This window comes from Podarcis filfolensis, assembly GCF_964270895.1.
Source record: "Podarcis filfolensis genome assembly, chromosome: 13".
Taxonomy (NCBI): domain Eukaryota; kingdom Metazoa; phylum Chordata; class Lepidosauria; order Squamata; family Lacertidae; genus Podarcis; species Podarcis filfolensis.
The window spans coordinates 15,825,609-15,846,018 of record NC_139615.1 but is presented as its reverse complement, the minus strand read 5'-3'; the positions used below and the strand labels follow the sequence as shown (position 1 = coordinate 15,846,018).

The 20,410-nt window shown below is 45.9% G+C and overlaps 1 protein-coding gene across 1 annotated transcript; it reads left to right on the top strand.

Moving 5' to 3' along the window:
• Positions 1–17,446: 17,446 nt before the first annotated feature.
• On the top strand, positions 17,447–20,404 carry SPN (sialophorin; the record flags this gene model as incomplete). The annotated part of the gene is made up of 1 exon (XM_083581579.1): positions 17,447–20,404. The coding sequence occupies one exon, from the start codon at positions 17,447–17,449 to the stop codon at positions 18,662–18,664; it is 1,218 nt and encodes a 405-aa protein (XP_083437705.1). The 3' UTR covers positions 18,665–20,404.
• Between the last annotated feature and the right edge of the window lie 6 nt (positions 20,405–20,410).

Sequence of the window (20,410 nt, the reverse complement as noted above, 5' to 3'; positions counted from 1 at the left end):
ATATTTGGCTGGGCCTGATCTTACCCTAGATTACCTGCATCTTTTCTCAACTATCTACTTCTTGCTTATATTAAGAAGCAGGCTTTTCAGATATAAACGCGCCATCACGTCCTTCGAAACACACTAGATGCAGATTATCTCGCAAAACCTTTGCAGTTCCCATGCCCAGCCTTTCCTGTGGTTGGTCTTGTGGTGTCTTCTGCGTTTATCTCAGTTCTTGCTGTACTCAAGCCATTCTCAGGTTGTCAAAGACCTCGCCTCCTCATGTTTCTTTTGTTTTTCTTGCCCCACAACATTTAAGGACAGGCTAACATGCCAAAATTGAGCAGGAGAAAATCTTCCCTTCACACTTTCCCCATACCTGGATAAATTTCTGCTAAATCTCACCATTTTTTAGACGGTTGCTAATGTCACAGGAAAACAGGGACAATCCCACCAATAATCCCTGCCCACACTGCTTACTCTTTCAAAGATGTTTTTCAGAGTTTTTAAATAAGTTTTAACTGGTTTAGACGGTTGGTTTTTAAAACTGATTTTAGAATAAGGAATTGCATTCTGTGATATTGAATAAGTTTTGCATTTTAAAACTCATTTGAATCACAGCACCAGTCACAAGTACAGGTAAAATGGGGTTTGGAGCTGCTGCCCTCGATGCTAATACTATTTATTTAGGAACATGCACCATTTTGTTCTAGAAAAAGATACTACTACTAGCTCGAATAATAATGTATGTGTCATATCAATTTTCTGGGCAACCAGTGGCTTTGGCGGGTGGGGGAAAATAGCTATTGAACAATGTGAGGTGCCAACATTTGGGGGGCCAGTGGGCATATTTGGAATTTTGAGAAAGTCTCCTTGGGCGCCAGACACAAAATGGCTGCTGGGTTAGCATATCGCCAAATGACTTTGGTGATGGGCCTATGAAATGCTTCTGCAACAGTCAGCCCATCAATGCAAGGAAAGGCACCTACATTAGCTACTGCCAGATTCACTCAGAGAGAAAAACTCTATGAAGGTTAGTCTAGTGCCATCATACACAACACACAACTGTTTATTGTTGTTTAGTCGTGTCCGACTCTTCATGACCCCATGGACCAGAGCATACAAAGATCTTAGCCACAACCACAGTGATGGGGGCAGAGAGAGAGCAGGTGACAAAGACAAGGCCCAAGGCATTTTGCTGCCTGAAGCAGAGCCCAAGTACATGCAGCAACTATCTCGGACAGGGCTGGGGAGCCCATACTTCTCCTTGAGTTGTTGGGCCGGGAGGCAGCTAGCTCTGGGACCACCCCTGAGAATGCCCTCTCCATTGTTGTTGTTTAGTCGTTTAGTCGTGTCCGACTCTTCGTGACCCCATGGACCAGAGCACGCCAGGCACGCCTGTCTTCCACTGCCTCCCGCAGTTTGGTCAAACTCATGCTGGTAGCTTCAAGAAGCCTCATAAGGCTACACAACCATCTCGTCCTCTGTGGTCCCCTTCTCCTTGTGCCCTCCATCTTTCCCAACATCAGGGTCTTTTTCTCTTCTCATGAGGTGGCCAAAGTATTGGAGCCTCAGCTTCAGGATCTGTCCTTCCAGTGAGCGCTCAGGGCTGATTTCCTTAAGAATGGATAGGTTTGAAATTCTTGCAGTCCATGGGACTCTCAAGAGTCTCCTCCAGCACCATGCCCTCTCCATAGCGGCTTCTGAATAACGGTGGCACCATTCTCTAGACTGGATGTTAAGATGCTGGGAGGAGGGCCTGGATAAAGCCCTCCCACCACCTGCAGTCCAGCGCCGATAATGAGACAGGCAAGGGGAGATAAGCAGCCGAGGGCGTCAACAAATGTTTGTCGCCTTGCAGATGTGCAGACGCTCACAGAGGGACCTTGCTAGCCTAGTCTGGACGCAACTGCTCGACAAGACCATTGGCAGGTATGGCGAAGAAGCCACCCCACTCGCCCCCAATGCACCCGCTTGGTCTCTGCCAGTGCTGCCCTTCCCTGATGGTTTTTGCTTTTCAAAAGGGTGGGGGCAGAAACAGGGTTGGGAATGGCGTTTTTCAGTGGGTAAGGCTTTGCTCCGTTCTGAGTCCCACCTTTTTGTCTCTTCTTTTTCTTTCCTGTGATAGAGGAAGGCACGAATTTGAATTTTTAATTTGAATTTTTAGCTGTGTTTATGTGCGTGCATGCCCACAATTTGGACTCAGCTTCAAGCAGCAAAAAGTCTCAGGCCAGCACTGCGTTCCCCGCAGGACAGCCTGTGGAGCCCTGGCAAGGGTCTTCTGCAATTTAGCCGCTGGGTGGCAGGTAGAAATTCAACAGGTGTAGTATGCTGCCTTCATGCCAGAGGAGGGGAGCTTGTACCCACTGCAACCAAGAGCACAGAAGCTCTGCCAGAAAGGATGTTTCAGCCACAGATAAATCTAATGGGGCTAATAAAGTTATCCAGTCTTCCTCTCCCCGCTGCTCCCCAGCTGCCCTCATGCATTATGAAAGCTGAAATAGGCTCCTGTTTTCACCTGTGGGGGCCGGTCATTGCCTCTTAGCCTAACCTACCTAACAAGGATGTTGTGGGGATTAAATGACGAGACGGGAAACCATGCACACCACATTGAGCTTGTAGAAAAGGTGGAATATAGAATAGTAATACTGATAATAGTATTAGGTCATAAAGAGATGCATTCTGTTGTTTATGAAAAAAATTCATGACAAACCGAATTAATAGTAGAACAGAACTTTATCCTTCACGAGGCCTGGGAGCCTGCAAAGCGTAGTAGTAAGCTCTCTAACAAGGCCAGCCCTCTGAATCATTTGTTTCTCTTAAAGTAGGGTTGCCACATTTCAAAAAGTGAAAATCCAGACATAAAATTGGTTGAGCTTTTTTATTCATAATTTAAGAGCTATTTTTAAGGAAATTCGCCAAAATAGACACTTCCGACATGGGCCAGGATTTTCCCAGACATTTCAGAAATTTCAGCAAGGGCCTGGCTATGTATGCAAACACTATCTTAAAGGGGCCAACTGCCAGATATTTAAATGATGCTGCGTACATTGCTGGAGGTGCCTGGAAGTTGCCCACCAACAGTTGCCATTGCTTTATTATTATTAATATTCTGTTGGGAGCCACCCAAAGTGGCTGGGCAAACCCAGCCAGATGGGCAGGATATAACTAATATATTAACAATATATATATATATATAATATATATAACAATATATATATATAATATATGAACAATAGGCCAAGGAGGTAGACAGGTCGCCGACAGTCAATGTTAGTTTTAATTTGCAGCTATACATATACCAGCTATACATATACATTTACACATGCAAAATCCTTATAAATCTATGCCATCTTTTGTTTGCTTTCTGGGCCATGCAAATGACAGATGCCCAGCCTTGCCTGGCGGCGCCAGCTGTGAGTTGAAAATGGAGATCTGACAGCTGTCTAGAAATGATAAGGTTGCCACATGATGAGGAAAAAGGCCTGTTGAAACATGGCAAGTCCAGCGTCTCAGCCGGATTCTGCACGCCTGGCCACATTCTAGGATTCACCACCTGCACCCTTTTAATATGTTGAGCTGCAGGTTGCGATTGCTAATTATATGTATTTAAAATATTTCACCCCTCTGGGCACCTAGTGCAGCTGCTTCCCTGCATTCCCAGAGACCAGGTTATAGCAGGGAATCAAGCCCTCGGACCACCTTGATACCACCTAATTAGGGTCGTGTCCCCAAGCGCTGTAGAAATCCTCAGTCCAGATCCTCGGTCAGTTGCTGCGTGGGGGAAGTGATCTCTCTGGAAGCCAGTGGAGACAGGCATCACCATCCTTGTTGATGCATGAAAGGGAAAGCTCATCTCCACCCAAACTCTGTCACACGGGAAGAGGCCATAATGAAACCCTTGCAACTGGAAAAACATGGTGATGGGGTTGAACTGTAGAGATGGAGAGGAATTCATTCATAACAAATTAGGTAGAAATTCAAACGCATCAGATTTGCGTTTTCCAAACCAATGAACCAAACGCCAACTACCCTTTCAAACTTGTACTTCTCTGATTTAAAAGCCTATGAGTTGAGGTAGCTGCTGGCTGCCCTCTCTTCTCAATGCATGCTCTTGGATATTTCTTTTCCCCCATTTATTTATTTATTATTAATGTTATTATTAATTATTATTAATGTTGCAATACATACGGTATATGAAATCTTTACATAATGATACATATACTTTATATTTGTAAATTCACACTTTCACATTTCATTACGTACCAACATTTATCCATTTCTTATTTCTTGCCTTGTGTCTTCCCTCCACCCCTGCGTGACTTCCTTGTTATTATTTTGTAACTTTATTATTGAGATTGTAATTTTGTATCTTAATAATTAAATTCAATCTTATATATCTGTTTAGCTTAACTTAACTTTGTGAAATCAGTCTATACATATCAATAAATTCTTGTTGGAGCATCTTTTGGTCATGTATTCTTCTACACATTTCCATTCCTGTTTGAGATTTTGATTAGATTGCACTCTAATTGTTGTCGTCATTTTTGCTAATTCAACCCAATTAGCTCTTGGATATTTCTTTTACATTTTGTCCTCAGGTTGCTGTTCCTTGTTGCTCCACTGCCTTCTGGAGTTCTGACACTATGGAAACAAGATCTCTTCTCAGGCAAATAATGGGCTACAGCATGCCTTTTAGCTTCCTTATCCTTTTGGCTGTGGCCACAAATGGTGATGATCATGCACCCACACAACCTCCAGACAAATCTTTGCCTCATCCCACTGTTGCAGCTAACAAATCGTCTCAAAATGAAACCGCTTCGGAGACAATTCATACATCCACAGAAAATGGAAAGAACAAAACCTCTGGAGAAGTGTATTCTGCTACCTTGAAGCCTCTTTCCAAAGAACTGACTGCAGCTGCAAAACAGCCTCCGAACGCGACCATCAGCACCACTGAGAGGTCACCTGGCAAAAAACCAAGCGCAAAACCAGGACAGGCTAAGGGAGAAGGAGAAATGAGGGCACTGCCTAAGTCAGATGAGAGGAATTCAACCCAAACCCATGGTAACAAGGGCTGTGCGGCTGGCTGCCGACCATCACCTACCACACCAGCTGCAACAGCTGGATCTGGTGGTCTGACAGCCAGCCTTGGAATCCTCATGGCAGTGGTCCTCTCTCTCCTGCTCTGCTTCTGACCCTCGTCTGACCCCCTTGGTTGACGTGGGGCTCCCAAGCCATGAAGTCCACTCACTCAGGGATGTGGTAGGATTGTAGTAATGCTGAAAATACGCCCTGGGACATCTCCTCCGCTTCCAAACACCTAAGCCCCAAATATAGTGTGTTTGTGTGAAATAAATTCTATGTTTTTTGAAAGAATCGCTCTGAGATCAGCCCTTTAAGCTCTCGGACTGTGTTACAGTGGTGAGACTGTATTACTCCTCTATTACCTTCCTCTCACCTCAAGAGTTTCGTATGTACACCAGCGCATCCTTGAAGACCTAGATTAACCCATCTAGCTTTGCAGTTTAACCACCCAGCCGTTCCTGTGTTGGTCTTGCCTTATCGACTCCTTTTGTTGTTCAACCGTTGCAGTCCATGGGCCCTTATCAGGCTGCCCCAGACAGGCATCCCTTCTGTGACTTTCGTTTCTTCGTGCCCTGCAGCCTGAAACAAAACGTTGCCATGCCAGAACTCAGCAAGTGAAAAGCTTCCCTTTGCGCTGAGAAGCCTTTTGCTCTGCCACCCCTGCTGAGGCCCCAAATGAGCCAGACATCTCATTTGGAATCAACCATTGGGGGGGGCATTTTTACCGAGACTGCAACAGGGGAGAAAAGGCTTAAATTTGCCTTACCAATGCACCATGCTGACAGGGTCCGCCATGAAGCCCAAGTGGCGTAGCAGTTTATCATAAGATTGTAGCATTGGAAGGGACCCCGTGGGCCATGTAGTCCGAACCGCTGCGATGCAGGCATCTCAAAACACCATCTCTCATCCAGTTTGAAACCATACTGGGCCCTGCTTAGCTTTGCAAATGTGCTAGCAGTTTTCTTGCTGCGCCACTAGGAGTGGGCTGTTTGTTCAGGGGCGGGGGGCACAAGGCCCTGGGTCCAATTCCTTGAATCTCCATGTTTTGGGCCACAATTCAGGGGTAGCTGAGCAGGGAGTCCCATGGGGGAGCATAGTGGTTTGTCTAGGGTCTCCACCAGGGTGTTTCCAAGTCTTACCCCTGGAGATGCTGGGAATTGAACCTGCGAAGTTGTGTGTGCAAAGTGTTTGCTCTGCCACTGAGCTATGGCCTTTCCAAGGTTCAGCTCCCTCTTCCAGCTGAAATACATAATGGTGGCACAGTGTTGAAGACCCTGGAGAGCCCATACTGCACAGAGGGTACAAGACTAGGCGAGGTGGGCCAGGGGCTCAGTGTGTGCTTATTTTAAAATAGCCCTGAATTCTACTTCTGAAAGTGAAACATCTATTTATATTGTCTTTATATTGTCTTCCCAAGAGTCGCTTGGGAAGAAACCAAGTCTTTAGTGTCATCAGCTGAGTCCTGTGAATACTCTGCCAACAGAGATTCAGTAGGCACCTTCTGTTTCAGCTTTTGAAAGCTTGCCAAAAACTTTTCTATTCAGTCAGGCTTATGCAGGCAATGAAGAATGCATCTTTTCAAAATAGTTGGCTGATTTCTGATATGTGTGTGATTATTTATATTATTGTTGAAAATGACTGATTTTTTTTAATGAATAGTGGAATATATAGATATTAAATAAAAATATATAAATATTTTATGATCAATCAAATGACTAAATATTATTTGGGGAGTGTAGAGGATATTGGGGAAGGATTTTCCTGATCATTTGAGTTTGCTGTGTAATCATGGGCTTGCATTTACTGTTCAAAGGATTTTGACATGTTGTACTTCCTGGTTTCCTCAGCTATATAAAATAAAATAAATAAAACAGTATTGTAAATGATAAAAATTAAAATTAAATTTTTTTCTTACCTGCACCGATGATAGTCATTGTTTGGATGGGAGGCTTTTATCCATTTTCACAGTCACTCCATCAATCAATCAATCAATCAATCAATCAGTAGCTGAACTGGGATCCACATAGTCACAAAAACAAATTAACTGAAAAAGCCTCAAATAAAAAAACTCAAAATAAATAATAAATAGCAAAAACAAAAGCACCAAATATAAGCTCCAAATATCACTTTAGAACACTGTAATCGGAAATGGAAGGCTTGAATTACAATTGGGGGGGGGGCGCCAATTAGCAACGCAACAGGAAACACACATGGGGACACAAAACGGAGCACATTCGGCTTCCCAAAAAAAGTTCGGAAACCAGAACACCTACTTCCGGTTTTGCAGTGTTAGATTCCAAGTTCTTCTTTAACTGAGCTGTTCGAAAACCAAGGTACCACTGTATTAGACAAACTAGAACCAGGCTGCAGACATGGGGCAGGCCAGAAAGGGACCCAGTCTAATTACAAACTTAACTCCACTTACCTGGGAGTAAACTCCCTAGAGTGCAATGCGCTTTCCTTCTTAGAAGACAAGGTTAGTCTGGTAGTCTTACATGCATGACACACAAGATTTGCATACATCCGCCACAACACTGGTGGATACAGAGACTGTGGAGGTAACAAAAACGTTTTGCTGCCTGAAATGGGCCTCTAGCCCTTGGGCCAACCATTTAAAACGGGGATGGCGATGCTGTGCTTCTCCCAATGCTATTGGACTCCAACTCCCATCAGCTAGTCCGATGCTCTAACCACTGCACCACGCTGACCCTCTCCGTTGCGGCTGCCCAGAGATGGTGGAAGTGGAACCACCGAGATATTCTCAGGTCTGGATGTTCTAGAGGAAGACTTAAAGAAGTCACACACCCAGACACATACCCCACCCAGTCCCACAGCAATAAGGGGAAGATGTGCAAAAGAAGATAAGCGCTTGCCAGCTTCAGAGAGCCTGTGGTTGCCATACTGATATCTAGATGACTAAAAGGGGACGTTACTGCCCTAGTCTGAGCAGGATGAAAACCACCATCCACTTGCACGGCCAGTCTGCTTGCCTGGCAGCCCATCAATCTTACTTTCCTCGGCCGTTCTGTGGTTGTGCCTTCCTCCGCTGTGGATGCAGGAAGCGGAGCTGAGCAGGGGCTGATCGTGCTTGGTTACTGGTGAGGCAAGTGCACTCTGCATGAGCTCTGAGGCACCCTTTCTTCACATCGGCCGCCCTAGCATTTTGTGTGGGAGGGTGGATAACTTTGGTGGTCCCTGGTTCCAAGAGCTTCTTGGTCTCCCCACATGTCCCAACATGGGCAGGCCCCTCTCACACCCGCGATGCATTGCCAAGCTGACTACACCACTTCCTCTCGCTGTGTGCATTTAACGGTTGCTTCTTCTTTTTCAGTATTTCTCCACCGCCACCTCCTCCTCGGTTTCATTCACTCCTTCCTGCCTGGCCAAACAGAATATTGGTGAGGCGAAGGCAAAGCTGAGGCCTGCCCCACAAGAACCTTCTTCCCTCAACAGGTGGGACCAGCGTTGCGTGAAGCCTTCTTCCTAAGCAAAAGGTAGAGGGGAGCGGGATGGTGGGACATTGGTCATTTGGGATAGAGCAAAATTGCAAAGTATCGTGTGGAAATGGTTGTGGGGAAGGTGGGGTGGCGGCCTGCGGAAATGAGAGGTGTATTGTTAAAGTGCGTTTGTTGTATCGTCCACCTGGCATCCCTCGAAGGAGTTCTGTTGGGCATCTATTTTATCTTCACAGAAACCTGTGAGGTAGGTTAGCGACTAGCCGAGGCGGGATTTGAACCTGGCTCTAAATCAAACACTTTGTCTGCTAAGTAGTCTGCCCTGAGCTGGGATTAAGAGCTGAAAGAACAGTGGAAAAGAGGCTGCTATATGCAGAGAATCCAGCATCTCGACCAAGTGGCAAAATAGAGAAATCTGCTTCAGGCAGGACCATGATAGAGAGATGGGGAAAGGCAGGAATTTGAATTTTTGAAGTGCCGGCCCTAACAGAAGGGAGGCAGTACTTCTGGGGCTCAGCTTCAGGCGGCATAATGACTTGAGTTGGCACAGGAGTCTCCACAGGACTAAATCAGGTTTCTGGTCCTGATTTCACTCTTATAATCTAGGCAGCTATATAGTTTTATAGTCTACAGCCACATTTTCCTTCCTGGATGCTGGATGCATTTCTTAAACTCTTTGCTGCTCATGAATAACACATGCCGAAACGTGGAAAGTCAGTGAGCACGCTTTTTCTATAGTGATAAGTCACAGATTCCATGCTGCGTGGATGAGTGAAAGTGCTGCGCAGCCCTCAAGTTTCCCCTACACCCACCTTCGATTACGATATCTCACAGTAGATTCAGAAGAGACGCAGTGGAGGAGACACAATGTGCACACTCTTGGCATCTCCTGTCTGGGCTTCCTACGCAGGAACTGACAGAGGATGGTCCATTGTGGTGAGGTGGGGGGAATCCCCCTCCCAAAAACTGCAGGAAAAGCACTCAGATGACAAGTTTCTTTCAGGGCAGCCTCTCATAGAACTTCTCTGGTCCCTCAAGGGATGGGATGAGGGAGAAATTCAGATTTTTTTGCATTCTGATGAGAAACTTCCTAATCCACGCTTCTCAAGCCAATGCACAATTAATTATCCTTTGGAATTTGCACCTCTCCAGATTTTGCAGTGTAGATCTCCAAACCGAGAAGGTGTGCAAAAATGCGTATGTTAGTGCTTCTCCAATTTTCCACCTCCCACATGAATTGTTGAGGGTCTTGGCAGACCACTTGATGATTTTTTTCCCTGCCTGCTGTAGCAATTGCAGTGTGCCATGCTAGACGCTGCATGATTTTGAAATGCATTTTTGTTGCTGCTTTTATTTGTTATACTGTATTTGATTGCACTTTAAATTCCATAGAATTTGATAGACTTCAGAGTGCAAGTGTCGTTTGCAGAGATGGCACAGACCACCTGAATGAAGCTTATGGGCCACTGGTAATCCACTGGTAAAACACAATTTGGGAACCCTGTGTTAGGCACAGAAATGCATACGTTAGCAAAGATAATGTAGAAAAATCCATTGCATTATAGGAAATCGCTTACACAAAAAAATGTGCCCAATAGTCAAAACTGCATACCTTTAAAAAATATGGGGGTTTTTTGGAGAGAATTTTGCACTCAAAAAACTGAGGAATTTTCATGAGGATTTTTTAAAAAACAGATTGCAATTTGCTGTGGAAATGCAAAGATGTTAGTTTAAGACTGGGAAACTGAGGAACTGAGAGAAACTGAAATGGGCAGATATATTCATCCTTTCTCCTCAGGGTGGAGGATAAGCTGCTCCAAGGAATATTATACCAGGATCTTCCTCTGACTTGGAGCCTGCCCTGTAGAGAGACAACAATGAAATGGGTGTCCAAACGGCACTGCAATATTTTTTTAGAGGGTTGGGCCTAGCAGGGATGAGGCAATGCTTCAGGCAGAGAACTGTCGTGGGCTGGAACAACCTTGATCATTCACCTTTCTTTCTTTCTTATATTTTATTGCTTCTATTTCTTTTGATTATGGCAGTATGAGAGAAACACTTGAAAGAGAAGCAGCAGGCTGTGGCAGGAAGAGGGAGCGGCCCTTTCCATCCACCCGCCTTACACAACTGCCACCCGGCCCCTCCTCTCCCCAGGTTCTCTCAGCGGTCAGCCATTTTGTGGGGCGCACACAGTGAGGCTCCTTCCATTGGCCTCCTTTGGCCCATTTTTGTTTTACGTTCCTTCCATGAGACACATTGTGGTTTCCTGCTGAAAGGCAGGATAGAAATATAATAAACGTACACAACAGAACAGTGTTGCAGCACACAAGCAGCATTTCCACACAATTATCTCATTAAGAGAATGTCTCAACGTCAGACTAGGATACCTAAAGGGCCGTCTCCTTTCATAGGAGCCTGGCAGCTTATTAAGATGAAGGAAGGGTGGCAAAATATAAGGAGCCTCTGAGTTTACAGTAATTCTCTAATGGCCATAATTACTGTGGTGCCAAAGTGGTTGGCAGGGATATTTGGACTGGGCACATGACTTGGTACGTGAGGGAAATTCTTCAGCTGCAAGTGGCAGCAGGTAGGGCCTTGGGCAGTGCCAGTTTAAGGTTTCACAGCAGGCTTTGACCAAGATGTCCCTCAATGGGCTTCAGCTTCCACTGCGTCACCCAACTCCCTCAGCAATGCCACTTGCCCTTGAAGTATTCCCCCAAATACTATGTCATGTGCTCTATCTTAACTTTCCAGACTCCACCCTTGGATGTTTCTTTCTGGAAAGCCTAGTCTGGGTCTTCCCTGTTGATATGGAAGAGCGGCCAGGTTCCCATGAGAGGAAACGGTCCTTTGTCTGAAGAAATCTCTTCATGGCCACCACCAGTTGCCAGCTTCCTATTCAACAGGCACACACATACACACATATTCCTAATCCCAGCTCTGGGGCATGGTGGAGGTGTCAGAAGTTGATATTGCATACCCCACAAGTGTCCCGGGAAAGAATGGGGCATCCTTTTTTTTTTTAATCGCGAGAGAACAGTGGCCATTTTGGTTGCTGTGATCTTGCATGGTTTTGCGGCGCAATCCCCCCACCCCCGGAAAAGCACTTTCTTCAGGACGTGATCTCACATGGTATCCCCAAACATTCGTTTTTGGGTGCCTTGCCCAAAAAAGCGTTCTTTTTTTTGGGGGGGGGGAACCATGGCCATGATGTTCTCATGATAAAAAATGGGAAAATGCAGCCCAGGAAGATGGCGTCCTGGATTTTGGCTTCAAGGTCTTGGAGGGTATGGTATGGCTGGGCAGGTGTCCATTCCTGACCAGGGGACTAACCGCCAGCCCTGGCTGCCACCGCTTTTTGCTAACCTTCACTGAGTGAGGGAGGAAAATGTGACAAGTGAGCTGAAGGAATTGCAGTCTCTGCTAGCCTCTCCCTCTGGGCGGGCATGAGGACTGGGCCATTTGCTTGCCCTCTGCCTCAGCATCCAGCCAGCATGGGATTTCAGCAGGCTTTGGCTTGATTCCTACCGTGCTTCTTACAATGGTATCCTGCCTTTCTCTTATTATGGAACTCAAGGCAGTGTACACATGTAAGTTCTCAGCTGGTCTCCCATCCAGGCACTGTTCAGCATTGAGCCTTCTTTGCATCCATAAGGGAGTAGACTCATGTGCCTTTGGACCACACCAAGAGCGGACTTTGCTCTTTCAAATTTCAGCGGCATCCTTTGCAGGGCCAAAATTTGACAGCCCCACCTCTCGCCTTCCATTCTGATCTATTTGCTATATCACACCTACACCGCTTCCTATACTCAGCACCCAGTGTGGCCAAATCTCCCTCTGACCACACCCACTGGACCGGGAAGGAATGATGGGTATATCTGCCCATTTTCAGTTTACCTCCATTTCTCATACCTTCAACTCTTCACATTTCCACATCAACTGGCAATTTTTTAAAAAGAGTCTAGGTGAAAATTTCAGTGCTAATTTCTCCTAATATACGTATTTTTATTTTTGTATGCAATTGTGCCTAGTCTACACATTTTTGCAAAGGATGCAATAGAATGCATTTTTGTACAATATTTTCACCCACATGTGCATTTTTTTGTGCACACTTTGCTGCATTTCTGTACGCGTGACTCAGCTGGAGAACCGTGCTGCAAAATTGGCGAACTGCAAAGGACGGCTGCGTTTTGGTTCGTGTGTTGTTTCAGAAAGTGAAAGGCTCGCCTTTAAATGAGGACAGAATCGAATGGTTCCTCCTGCCCCCTAGCTGCCCATTAGTGGCGAGGTGGCATTGTGAGCGGTTAGCTCTGCCGCTTGTACTACAGGCCACTTCCGTCAGCAAAATGTGTTATTCTTCCTGAGTGGAAAATCCTGGGTGTGGCGCTGCTGGGTGGGGAGATTCTGTCCCCTCCGAACCATTGAGTTGGGCAGCCTCACCGGCTAGGCCACAGCTTGGATGTCCACCAGTTTGGATGGCTGTAAAAGAAAATTAGACCTATTCATGGAGGCAAGGCTATCAATGACTAGCTATGGTGGTGACTCCGTTCTGCCTCTGCTGCTGGAGCCAGTAATACTGCTGGATACCAGTTGCTGGAAAGCACAGGAGGGTTACACTCTGGCTGCGTGTGAGAACAGATGCTGGATTAGATGGGTCACTGGCCTGATCCAGCAGGCTCTTGCCACAAAAGAGCTCAGGCATGATATAACTCTGAAAAATGCATAAGCACAAATGAGATTCCAAAGATGGCAACTCCATTCTAGGCTCTTCTCTGGGTTTTTTTTTCTCTCCCCAAATATATGCATGGCATTTATACAGAGCCACTCTCCAGGTCCTGAACAACGCCTGGTCTGATAGGGCTCATCTTACATCGCAGCTCCTGGGATCTTTAGTACTCAATGCATGGGCTCTGCCGCTGAGCTCTGAGCCATCACTCATGCAATGTGCATCATCATCATCATCATCATCATCATCATCATCATCATATTTGTACCCCGCCCATCTGGCTGGGTCTCCCCAGCCACTCTGGGCAGCTTCTAACTGATTCTAAAAGATTGGAAGCTTCTGAAATGTAAAAAAAATGCTCGTGTCTATAATGCATTCAAATTAAAACCACAAGGGAAATCTGGAGCATGGAAACCTGTTCGTATGTGGTCTTCCTCACTTGTCTTTCTCAGCTATCGGCTCGTTCCACACCTTCCTATTCCGATCCCTGCTTCCTTCCCCCCAAAAACCTCATCAGCCTTCCTCCCCGCCCCTTCCTGTCTCTTTCAGTTCCTCCTTGTTCAATTTGATTTGTGGGGTAAGACTTGAGAAGGCTGCAGAAATAAACTGGTCCTGTCTCCTACTTTACAGAGGACAGCAGCCCTTTGTTTGAATGGCTCCTCTGTAGGAAGGTGTGTCCCGTCCAAGTGGCACAGTGTGCTAATTCTAGACCCTGAACCCTAATAAAAGAGATCCCTTCAATCTGGAACCACCAGCCCATGGGCCAGACCTGACCTGCCAGAGGTCCCAATTTGGCCCATGAGAGCTGTTTCCCCCCAAACCATGCCCAGGTGTGGCTTCACAGGAACTACTGGGAGCTTAAAGGAAATTCCCACTTGTTCTTTTGCCTGAAGCAAGATGCGCTCCTGTGCCTTGTTGTGGAAGCATTTTGTGGGCTATACGAAGGAGTTCCCCTCCATGTTGTTGATACCTGAAAAATCTGAGCTTCTGTCTCCGCCTCTATCAGCTGATTTTTTTGGGGGGGGGGGAGAGAGAAAGACACACTTTTCCAGCCCTTTGTTCAGTACTTCCCAAAGGGTCAAGCACTCCACACTGGGCAATAGATATAGGACACAATATCGACCTAAACCTCTGGGAGAAACACTGGAAAAGAGATTTGAAATTTACCACACATTATTCTCTGAAAGAGAACTATTTGAGAATGATTCATAGATGGTATTTAGTTCCGAGTAGGTTGGCTAAGATGTATAAAGCTGAATCAGATACGTGTTGGAAATGTAAAGAAATGGGAGGAACTTTTTTTCATATGCGGTGGGCATGCAGAAAGGTAAATGAATATAGGGAAATGATTTATAATGACTTGAAAAAAATGTTTAAATTTACCTTCCCCCCAAAACCAGAGTCCTTTTTGTTGGGAATAACCCAGACAGAATTTCCCAGGTGCCAGAAGTTTATTTTATGTATGCAACAACAGCGGCCCGTGTTCTGTTAGTCCAAGAATGGAAAGTGATTGAGGTCCCATGTAAAGAAGATTGGCAACTTAAGATGTTAGAACTTGCAGGCTTAACACACAGAATAAGAGAGCAAGAAGAACATATATTTAAAGAAGAGTGGAACATATTTATTGAATATATGGAAAATAATTGTAAGCTGAAAACACTAGCAGCATTCAACAGAGTAAACAATATTTGATTGGTGTAAAAGTGGAAAATTGATTTGAATGGTTATAGTAAAATATGCAGGAATGTGTGATATGTAACATGAACCATGGAAGGAGAAGAAGGGAAGTCACTGGATATTTTAAAGTTTGTAAAAAAAAAATGTAAGAAACTGAAAACTCAATAAAAATTATTGATTAAAAAAAATAAGCAAAGGGTCAAGCACCAACAGTCAAGCTGGCTGTCGGGTGCTTGGGAACCTCACACAAGAGATTTTGACAGGTGGGAGGAACAATCTGCCTGTCAATCCCATGAAACCCCAGTGATGTCACATGATTGACAAATGGGCTGTCCTGCCCACCTGTCGACACTTGGCTGTGTTTCTCCACCTAACTGCTTAACTGGCCATATATCATGAAAGACAAAATTAACATTTCTCTTCTCAGCCCCTCCCCATCATTCTAAATTTTCAGCTATGCCTATAAATTATATGTGCCATCATTTGTAAACTTTTTTTGAGTGATGCATTTCCTCCTTTTCCGGTGATGCATCAGTTGCTGCCCTCCTGTAGATGTATGTGGATTTCAGATGTGAGAACTGTGTCTGTCTGGTAGGAAGTGCCACTCCTTGTGGTAACCCTTCCTAGAACGGTTGTAGGCAGTTCTGCCCTCAACCAGTCCCCAGGCACAAAATAGTGAGTGCTCCTGTTGATTGGAAAATAGTGAGTGCTCCTCTTGACTGGAGCCTCATTTTTTTAAAGTTCTCACGCACCTCACTTGAAAATACTGCTGGTTCATTTGTTGCCTGGTTTAAAAGAGAATTCACAGATGCCAAGATCCATGTTTGGCACAAATACTCTTTGGTAAGAGAACCCAAGCAGAGATTTACATTTTTTAAAAATACACAGCAAAGTAAAGCATGGAAATATAGGCTGTTGGGTCTTTACAATATCCCCTTCTAAGATGCTTCCTAAGTCCTCCTCTTCCCTTAGCATAGAAAGAGACTACATGTCTGGCAAGTTAAAAATGGTTTACATACAAAATCTTCAAAGACCAGGTTCATGGGCTTTCCCATATAGCAGTCAGAAAAAGACAGGCAGTAAAACTAAGGTTCCAAAGTGGTGAATGTTTATTTGCCTAGAAACAAAAGCATGGCTTGCAGAACGCCATGAAGCTAAGCTGGAGCAACCAGCTTAGCCTCCTTACTTGCAGGAGTGCAAATGGTGTAATGGGAAGAAGGAGGGCTTGATAACCCTTTCTCTCAAGATGAGAGAGAGTGACCTAAGCCTGGCAGGACAGCTTACTCTATGGTCTTAACCCCTCCATGCATTAATTAGAGTTAAGCACGTTGGTTATATGGGACTGAGTATCCCACAAATACATCATTTTATTCATCATATGCTTCTGTCCTTCTAGATTTGCATACAACTCTCTTTCTTTTCTCTCTTATCCAGAGCCGTCTTTCCCATTGGACTTAGTGGTTCTTGCGCCAGGGCACTGGCCTCTCAGGGGCGCCCTAGCGAGTGGGGGAGCTGCGTGGCTTTGCCGACAGCCTCCCCTTTCCCTGCACACCCGCCAGCTGTGCCCCGCCAACTATATGGCTGGCGGGCATGCAGCTTCCTTCCCAAGCCTCCGCAGGAAGAGAGCGATCCCCACAGAGGCTTAGCCTCTGCATCTGCTAAAGATGGCCCTGCTCCCGGTCGCTGTCCTCCTCCTGCCTCCTGGCGAAAGGCAGTGCACAGCCTTCCCGGGCTTCCTTCTTGGGCGGCCCGATGCTGAAGAGCATGTCTGCCAGCACGTTTTCCTGCTTGATCGCTGCCACCACGCCAGGGATCGGGGCGGTGGGGGAGGCAGAGGGCATTTTCCACCACCCCCTCCTTTGTTTTGGAGTTGCCGGGGGCAGCGGCAAAGGAATCTTTGCACACAGTGCCGGATATGCTTAAGATGGCCCTGCTCTTATCCAATGTATATCATGTTCATTTCAAAGCCACTGGGGAAGGTTGATAGCACAGTGGTTAGAGCATCTGCTTTGAGTGCAGAATGTCCCGGGTTTAATCCCCAGGGCTGGGGAAAAGATCCCTGTCTGAAATCCCGGGGAGCCATCACCAGTGAGTGGGGACAGCACTGAGTTAGATAGACCAAGTGGTTTGACTCTGTATAAGACAGCTTCCTTTTACTGTTACTAGCGAACAACTTTTACATTAAAGCAATACAAATCAATTCACCAAATAAAACTAGTTTGCAAGACTAGAGAAAGAGTGCGGTCAGCTCCAGACCTTGTTAAACGCTGGAAAGGAATTTTGCTGTGGGGTGTCCTGAGCACGAAGTCCCCAACCCATCAGAAGGATTCACGGGTCCCTAATTTTAAAAACCCAGGTGTTTAGACATTCTCTTGCTCCCCTCTCTTTTCAGTGCAATCTTCCAGGGGGGAAAATGTTTTTTAAAAACTTTTCACATTTTGTTCCCAGGTTGCTGTTCCGTGTTGCTCCACTACATATCACTAGCCAAGCAGGCCCTGCCCTCTGGAGTTCTGCCGCCATGGAAACGCGATCCCTTCTCAGGCAAATAATTGGCTACGGCATGCCCTTTGGCGTCCTTATTCTTTTGACTGTGGCTGCACATGTTGATGGGCAAGTTTCTGCTACTTCAGACACACGGTCTGTGGGGACCACCATCTTTCCCCCCACGTCAACTTTCACAACTGAAAGGGTGGGCACAGAGCTTGCAGCCTCTGCCTCTCCAGCCAAGCCTTCAGCTCTCCCCTTGTCTCAGCCCACTGCTGCATCTAAAAATCTGTCTCTAAAAGCAGCCACTACTGAGACTACTCTCCAAGATAGCAGCACAGATGAAGATGAAACTACCACCGACAATACATCAGGCCCCCATCCCTCTACCGGCCCTGCGATCAGCCTTACCACAGAAACAGCGGCTGTGGGACAAAAATTTGCAATCAGCCCTACCACAGAAGCAGCTGTTGTGGGACAAAAATTTGCAATCAGCCCTACCACAGAAGCAGCTGTTGTGGGACAAAAAACTGGTACAACCAGTGGCATGGCGAACCCTCTCAATACAACAACAGCCCCTCTCGAGACTACCGTTGGGAGTTCATCCGGCCTTAAACCAAGGTCAAATTCAAAACAGACTACCAAGGGTGAAGCACAGCCAAGTCCGAAGCCAGAACAAGATGTGGTAGATGACACCAAAACAATGGACAACAGCACCCATTGGCCTGCTCAGTGGCCCTCAACCACGACAGCTGTCCCCCAAACAACAAGCGCTGTCCTTGGCCCAAGAGCAAGCCCTGGGGAGAAGAGCCAGACTGGAATAATTGTGGCCGCTGTCCTCTGTGCCCTTCTGTTCCTGATCCTCCTGATTGCCATCCTCCTTTGCAGGCGAAGGCGCCGCTCTGGCTCAACCAGCTTCAACGAGGGGTGGGCAGGGCAGGTGGCGCTGCCAGACGACTCGGCCTTGGATCGGGATGTCGAGCAAGGGGCAGCGCCTGCAAAGGAAGAGGAGACCAAGCGCAACACACTCATCACGTTCTCCGGCAAGCGTCAGTCGAGGGTGCCTTCGGTAGCCATGGAGGAAATAGGTGAGAAAGGAGAGAGCGGGGAGAACCAGAAACTGCTTTGTGGAGATGCTGGCGGAGGCTCCAGCCCAGAGGCTTCTGGGCAAGCAAATGGTAAACTCCCAGAACCCACCATGCAGTCCTCTCAGGAGATCGTGTTCCCTCCACCCCCAGCTAACCAGGAGTAGCCTCTTCCTAAAAGACCAACGGAGGACACACTTCTTATGCCCCTTTCTACCCCCATTCCAGTATATTAGGACACTCCATTGGCCCTGTTCCCGGTCCGTTTGGAGCTGGTGGAAGGGCGGAGGAGCCCAGGAGAGAAACGCTTGCACCACCAGTGTTTCCGACCACATCCTTTTTCCTGTTTGTATGGTATCTGCAAGGTAGAGACAGTGATCTTAAACCAGGAGTCCTGGTTTCCCAGCCACCTTTAGTTTCACCAAACCTCTTTTTCCTTCTAGAAGACAAGGGGTTTGAGCTGTTGCTTTTTCGCAGCTGTGCAGAAAACACCTTGGTGTGGTTGTACAGGTGGAAAATCCAGGGCTACAAAGAGGGAGGTTGCGCTGGAGAAACAACGGCCTTCTATTTGTAGCAGAAAGTCTTGGTTGCCATTTTCAGAAAGAGGGTAAATTGACGACGTCAAATTTGCTGCAATTTTCCACAACGTCGGAAACAGTTGTGGGCAATGAGCCCTATTATCAGAACCAGTTTGCAGGGGACTTTTAACGCAGAAGTGCGAATAGGCTAACCAGTTATTGCAACCCTATTCTTTAAATCTATCCAGGCCAGTGGGCATGTAGGTTCATATGGACACTCTTCTCATTTAATTCAGGTATCATCCCAGATCTTTCCAACCAGACAGCTTACTGCTTTGTATCATATCAAAAGTACATCTTTTCAAGCAGCCAGTGAATGAATCCTTATTAGCTAATTCTCCAAGATTTGTTGCAGGGTAAGCGGAGTATAGATGTTCATAATTTAAAGTAGACCACAAATGGGAGGAGTATAGCCGGAGTAATGGGCAATATTTATTTCTAGATAACCATTACAGTTAAGTGGGTTTTCAGGACCCATTATTACAGATTGTTGCCTCTTAATATGCTTCGGTCATTCTTTTGGACCAATTATCAAGGCGTTGAAGTGGGTGGGATGTGGGTTCTCCGTGATTTATTTACCCAGGAGTTGAGGTTTCTAACTCTCTTGGAGTGAGAGGCAACAATTTCCTGAGAGGTAGATACATTAGTGTGCAGCAGCAAAAGCAACAAAGAGGCTTAGGGCACTTTTAGAGACAAATGGATTAATAGTAGCACAAGCTTTCGTGAACTTGAATCCTCTTTATCTGATGAAGTGGCTTCTAATCCACGAATGCTTATGCCACATACAAAATTTGTTTGCCTAAAATGAAAGAAGCCACACTGTTGTTTTGGCTGAGATAACATGTGGTAATCATCTCATACTTATTAGTACAAAATAGTTAATGATACTTTTGTGAATAGGCACTTAGGGAAACCAAACCAAAGAATCTACAAAAGTTTTTTACTGGTTTTCTGAAAGCCAGTGTTAGGGCACCACAAGATAGATGCTTTAAAATCCTCACAGAATTACAGGTTCCAAAGTTCACTGGAGGAGAAAACATGGCAATTATCCTGGTTTTGGTCCAGTTTAGATTTCTGCTGCAGGTCATAATCTGCGACAGTGTTTGCCCGCACAAGCCCCAATGAAACAAATAGGAAGACCTGTGCAAGAGGCCATCTGCCATTTCCCCTACTTGCCTCTCCTCCATTCACCCTCTGGATAACCCTGTCTAGTGTTCACTATATGTTCAATTGCTGTTTGCATCATTTTGTTGTGTTTTTTTGCAGAGATTTATTTTTGTGTGTTGCCGTATCAAAATATATCAATAAAGAAGTTTTACTTTGGTTTAATTTTTT